Raw genomic sequence first — 6,798 nt, 5'->3', positions numbered from 1 at the left:
AGTCCAAAGTGGAGGAGAATTCCAAGAAAGGCCTCACACAGGTGTACGAAAATGGCAACTTGAAGAATGGGGTTGGGATTTAAATGTGTAAGATTTAAATCATAAAAGTCAAGGAGACCGCGGAAAAAGGGAGAAACAGGAAGAGCAAGTCCATGGATGAGGAACAACACATAAACAACGGCCTCGTGGGTGTCCTCTGTCGGAACAGTGACCCCACGCCAGATCCGCCAAGAACACAGTTCTTTCGGTGGCAAAACCCTAGTCTCCACAAGATGCAAAAGATCTGATTTGGAAATTATGGACATGTGATTACCAGCGAATGAAAGCTGGTTGTTGGGATCGATGGGTTGAATGATCGGAACAGCGGCACTCTGTCTCTTTCGCTTGGGTGCCATCGCAATCTCTCGGGCGGAATGAGCGTGCTCGAGAATTCAGAAAACGAAGAAGCGGTAGAGGAAAAAGTAAGATTTAGGGTTCGGAACTCAAGAAGGCACGTCAGCATGAGTATAAGTTGGCTCCTTAGGTCGGGCATTACTACTAAAGTGCCAGATCACAACTCGGAAAAGTAAGGACTGCAATCATCACTCGGGCATTACCTCTAAAATGCCGATAAACTTTCAAGCACACAAACAAAATGCAAGTGACGGTGGAGTAACTTCATCCTTCATTCGTAATGGGGGAATTAACACAAACTCGAAGCCGACTCATTATGAGTCGGCCTCTTCTACCCCTGGTCGCTACATTACATTACATTACCCTACTACTTACACTATACTACGCTACTAACTAACACTACTTTATTCTACTACTACTTACTAATACTACTGCTATCTATACTAATATTTAAACCAGTGGCATTATGCCACTGGTTTTGCCGCTGCCACCGTCACCCTTGCCGTAGTCACCCTTGCCGCTGTTGTCGTCACCATTGCCACCGTCACCGTCGCCCTCGCCGCCGTCACCCTTGCCGCTGCTGCCGTCGCCATTGCCACTGTCACCGTCGCCCTTGCTGCCGTCGACATTACCGTCGTCACCATCACCCTTGCTGCCGTTGCCATCACTGTCATTGTCGCCGCTGCTGACATCGCCTCCGTCGTGACCGTCGCCACTATTGCCGTCACCGTCGCCCTTGCCGTCGTCACCGCTGCTGCCGTCACCCTCGCCGTCACCATCGTCGCCGCTCCACTCCTCGGAGGAGTCCACCTCTTCCGAGGAGACCTCCTCCGACTCATCCAACCCACCGAGCCCGGCGCGCTCGATGGAGCGCCAATACGCTCGGGTCGCGGTGGACAGCCCCATGGAGTCGTCCGAATCCTCGGATGATGCCACTGGAGAGGCAGGAGCGGGTGATTGATCATACTCAGAGGAGGCCTCCTCCGAGTATTCTGAGTTGCCGAAGTCCTCCGAGGGAGGACTCGGAGCGCGCTTGCGCTTGCCGTCAGCGTGGCGAGGCCAACTCCTGCCCCTCTTACCCCTACCCATGGCTGGTTGGAAAGGGAGGGAACGAAGAAGAAGAAAGCAGATGATCAAAGAACAAGTGAAGAGAACAGACGGGGCAAGCAAACTATTTATAGATTCCGGGGATGACCGTTCACTTCCTACCCCGCTCGCCGAACAATCGCAAAAATTCAATAAGAAATTCAAGCCGCCTGAAAATGAGTCAGGCAACATGCGCCGCTTCGCATAACACGACACCAGTTGGACCTAAGTCAACTGCTCAGGCAAATGATAGAACTAAATTACCTATATGTTCTTTTGTGAAATATTGGAGAAAGAAAATTCTAAATTCTCCATTATCCTCCCACCGCCCTAGCTTCTTTTTCCCTTATCCCCTTCGTACTTGCTCCCAGCCAAATCATTCACGTATCCATCTTCAAGCCAGCCGTCTCCTTATCCCTGCGACGCCGCTCACCTGGGCTCATCTTCCAGCCGCCCTCTCTGCCCAACAGCAGAGCACAACATCCTCTCCACTCGGATCCCCAAGCCCTCGCCTCCAGCTCTTGCCACGGCATACATCCCTTGCTCGTACCTCCACCCGGCCACGTCCTCGCCGGTGGCCAGCGCCGATGCATCGCCCTTCCTAGCGTCGACCTTGGCACCGCTTCCCCGAGCGCCCCAGTCGAGCTCGCCCCTCCCCTCAACCATGGACACGACGATCTGCAGCCCTTCTTGGTGGCCGAGCCCATATTCCTACTCGCGCCCCCTCTTTTTCCACCTCTACGTGTATCAGCTCGCCCAGCCCCAACTCCTCTGTCTTTTTCCTGCTCGCCCATGGCGCCGGCTCCCTGCTCGGCTCCTCTGCTGACCGTGCGCTGCTCCCTGTTGTTCTGGTTGCCGTGCGCGCGAAACTGCTCTGGTCGACTGTGTCTGTACCCCAGGCCCAGATCGACATGGCCTCATGCTCGGCCTACTCCAGATTCGTAGCTTGTCGCTCTGTATGCTCGACCTTGCCTTGTCGCCGAACCCCAACGCCGTCGACCTTCAGCTCCGTGCCTTGTCCCTGGCTGCGCGCGTGTGCTTCACTATTTGGTTATCATCGCGCAAGCTCCTCTGTTGGGCTCGCCAGCCGCCATTGTCCTACCCGCGCCAGCACGCGACCGTGGTCGTGTTCGTCGAATTCGCCAACGCTCTGTTGCCGATTCGACTATCGTCGTTGTTGTGTGCCTCGCTGCGTGCTCGCTGGGTGTCATCTGTTGTATCCAGCACTTGTGCTTGCCGCTGGCTAGCGTTAACGCTCGCGCCTGCTCGTTGTCACTGCTCGTTGTTACCCTAGCTATTGAACCCGTCCTCCCTGGCTCGTGACTTCGTCGTCGCCTGAGCTCGCGCTAACCTGCTCGACCCCACCTCACCAGCTCGCTCCAAATTCGATCTTGCCATCGTTCCGAACATCATCAAGAAAACCCAAGAGTCGGGTGAAGACGAAGCTAGCAGCGTGATATTCACCAAGTGCTCGACAAAAGCTCCATTCTATACTCGTCAGCTGTTCGATAGAGGACTTCAACTAAAGGTCGTCGTCGTTCAGGCAACTACCAGATTGAATTGAGATGTGGTGAGCCAATTCACTATTTTTATTATTGATTTTATGATCGGGAAATAAGACGCTTAGTTTGCGTATGAAGTTTAAGTTAGAATACCAGTGATGCGAGGTGTGCTTCGGTGTATTTAGTTATCAAGTATATTCGAACTAGTTCTATTTTGCAGAGTGTAGTATTTCGGTGACGCGTAGGTTAAGTTTAGTATTTTAAGCAAGTATCGATAAGTCTGTCGATGCTAATTGTGTTCAGTGAGTGTAAGTTGAAGTCAATAATTTGCGTTAGGAGTCTTATAATAGTAAGCCTAAGTTCATTAATCTTTGGGTGTATTCTTTAGCTAAGAAAAATATAGTCTTTATACATAATTGTAGTTTCTTGTTCAAGTTAACTTCGATTAAGCTATAGGAACTTGATTATTATGTTTAATGGTTTAGCTGCATATGGCGTGTGCTTATGAGTGATGTATTGTGCTTCGCCATTAAGTAATTAATTATCTATCATGTAACATTATTTAAGTTATGACATTCATGTTTATATGCATTCATGTGCATTATGCATACCATATAGGTACGATAATTCTTCACGTGATACGTAAGACGAACCAAGTCGACCCCAAGCGTGGGCTACTCCACATGGTGGTGCTGATGGACGGACCTGCCTGAACAAATGCCAAGACAAAAGGATGGTCGTCAAGTGGTCGCCACCTAACAAACACTAACGTAGTGTTTATTCTAGGCAAGCCCCGGTGCATTCGCCCCTTCCTTGTGTTTTAAATGCTTTTTCACCTTACCTGATGCATTAGGTGATAGGAATTGTGTGATAAACAATTGATGCATTACCATTCCTTGGAAACTCCTTAATCCCGATTTTATAAAAAGAACTGATAATGCTTAGCCCTGCTTAGAAACTGAAAAAAATCATTTGTTTTCAAAAAGAATGATTGTGGAACATTGGTTATGGGCCTTTCGTTTCAAAAATCAAAGCAAACTTATGGTGATGATTCCACTTCGGCCGGAGCGGGTTCATCATTCGGAAAAGAGTACCCCTGTCGGGTACCGAAAATGGGAAAATGGTTTGAATACATCTAGACCAGACGCTGAGCGGACATGGTCGTCCGTCTGTGTCGATTAAGGACCGTTCGATGTAGGCCTGTTGTGGTGGAGACTTTGCAACTAGCCACATGCTCTGGTAAGCCTGAACCTGGCTATTCCATACGTGAAAAGACAACCGCGCACTGGGCATGGGAGATGGTGGGAGAAGCGTGTACCCTCCTGGCTAGAGGCTGGATGGAGGAGTACTATGCTCCCGGATAGCGCGGACCGGTTCACGTTGTGGAGGATCTGTGGGAACGATTGACATATGCAAGGGTTAAGTGCTACATATGTTGTGTGGTTAGGGATCCCCAGCTAGGTATAATCGGTTTGAATCGTCGTTGCTCCTCAGTCATGGAGACTCTACCCTCCGACCACTCATCGTAGTTGACAAGTGAAATATGAATTGGCTAAAAGAAAGCTAGACCAGGACAAGTGGATGCTCTAGATTAGGCAAATCTAGATTCAGGAAAAGTACTTGACTTGTGAAGTAAAATTTTGGCATAAGGATTCAATACTAGTAAGCTCTTCTGCCAAATGAGTCTTTGAAATTTAGTAAGCCTTACCTTGATTCCTAATCAGCCAGCATATCCTTGAGAGTCTTTTCTTTAGTCGAGTAAGTCTTGCTGAGTAATGCTTACTCAGGGTTTTATTGCCTGTTGTTTTCAAGTTATAACTTTGTGTTGCTGTTGATGGTGTTAAGGGCCGGTGGGCTCGGCCTTCTTATAAGTCTAAGTACTTCTTCTATACTTCTTATTGAGGATGGTCGCTTAAGCTAGCATATATTTCAAACTTATACTTTTGTAATCACTCTGATAAATATAATGTAAAAATTTGATAATAAGATTTCCGCTGCAAAAATATTGGTGTGTGTGATTTGTGTTACTTCATCTTGCGATCTTGGTTGTAAGTGGTTTATTCGAGGTCCTTGGGGCACTCAGACAGATAATGTTAAGTTATCTGGTGCACATGCATAGCAGTCTGAGGTCTTTGAGACAAGGACCGGTGCATGTGGGCCCAATAACTTGGGAGGTTCTGCCACATCTTTAAGTCGGTATCGTCCTTCGTCTTCATCATGACTGAAAGTCGCCTAAGGGGGTGAATAGGGTGAATCTGAAATCTACGAACTTAAACACAACTACAAGCCGGGTTAGCGTTAGAAATAAGAACGAGTCCGAGAGAGGGCGCAAAACAAATCGTGAGCAAATAAAGAGTGAGACACGATGATTTGTTTTACCGAGTTTCGGTTCTTGCAAACCTACTCCCCGTTGAGGTGGTCACGAAGACCGGGTCTCCTTCAACCCTTTCCCTCTCTCAAACGGTCACTTAGACCGAGTGAGCTTCTCTTCTCAATCACACGGGACACAAAGTCCCCGCAAGGACCACCACACAATTGGTGTCTCTTGCCTCGGTTACAATTGAGTTTGATCACAAAAGAATGAGAAAGAAAAGAAGCGATCCAAGCGCAAGAGCTCAAATGAACACAACAAATCACTCTCTCTAATCACTAAAGCTTTGTGTGGAGTTGGGAGAGGATTTGATCTCTTTGGTGTGTCTTGTATTGAATGCTAGCTCTTGTAAGGTGTAGAAGAGTGGAAACTTGGATGCAATTGAATGTGGGGTGGTTGGGGTATTTATAGCCCCAACCACCAAAAATGGCCGTTGGAAGTGTGCTGTCGCATGGCGCACCGGACAGTCCGGTGCGCCACCAGACACTGTCCGGTGCGCCAGCCACATCAGCGAGCCGTTGGGGTTCGACCGTTGGAGCTCTAACTTGTGGGGCCTCTGGGATGTCCGGTGGTGCACTGGACAGGTCCTGTAGACTGTCCGGTGCGCCAACTGCGCGTCCTCTGACCTCTGCGCGTGCAGGCGCGCATTTAATGCGTTGCAGTCGACCGTTGCTTGCGAAGTAGCCGTTGCTTCGCTGGCACACCGGACAGTCCGATGAATTATAGCGGAGCGCCCTTGAAAATTTCCGAAGGTGAAGAGTTCAGCCTCGAGTGCCCTAGTGCACCAGACACTGTCCGGTGGCACATCGGACAGTCCGGTGCGCCAGACCAGGGTGCCTTTCGGGTTGTCTTTTGCTTTCTTGTTTGAACCCTTTTCTTGGTCTTTTTATTGGCTTATTGTGAACCTTTGGCACCTGTAGAACTTATAGACTAGAACAAACTAGTTAGTCCAATTATTTGTGTTGGGCAATTCAACCACCAAAATCAATTAGGAAATAGGTGTAAGCCTAATTCCCTTTCAATGACACCAAGCCGAAGCTCTTTTAATCGTAGCTTCGGCTTTGTCCGCATCATCTTCGGCTTATATCTTCATGTCACACCTGCCTTTGTACTGTCCTACCGAAGGTGTTTTTGCCTAGAGGACCTTCGGCGGAGAAGAAGACCCCCAACAGTAGCCCCTTCGCGGTGCTAAATCGTTTTTCATAACGAGCTCGATCCGCGAAAAACACGAAGGCTTTGGAATGCCGAAGGTCCGAAAAACACCTTCCCTGAGCTCGTTGCCGAGAAACAATTATAATATTCCAAACGTCAGACTGTCCACCGCTCAGCCAGTGCGAGCGGCATGGCGGTTCGCCTTCCCCCCTGCAACACTATATAACCAGACGGGTTGGTGAGGAGTTACCACAACATTCATTGCCATTGCACTGTTGTGCTCTTAAAAAATTA

At 48.9% G+C, this 6,798-nt stretch overlaps 1 protein-coding gene across 1 annotated transcript; it reads left to right on the top strand.

Moving 5' to 3' along the window:
* Nucleotides 1-1,942: 1,942 nt before the first annotated feature.
* On the top strand, nt 1,943-3,349 carry LOC100279989 (uncharacterized). Its single transcript, NM_001152937.1, has one exon. It carries the CDS (start codon nt 2,399-2,401, stop codon nt 2,771-2,773), a length of 375 nt encoding a protein of 124 aa, NP_001146409.1. The 5' UTR covers nt 1,943-2,398; the 3' UTR covers nt 2,774-3,349.
* Nucleotides 3,350-6,798: the final 3,449 nt, after the last annotated feature.

The sequence above is a fragment of the Zea mays genome, chromosome 5 (assembly GCF_902167145.1).
Source record: "Zea mays cultivar B73 chromosome 5, Zm-B73-REFERENCE-NAM-5.0, whole genome shotgun sequence".
NCBI lineage: Eukaryota > Viridiplantae > Streptophyta > Magnoliopsida > Poales > Poaceae > Zea > Zea mays.
The sequence above is the reverse complement of the archived record's forward strand: the minus strand, read 5'-3'. Positions and strand labels throughout refer to the sequence as shown.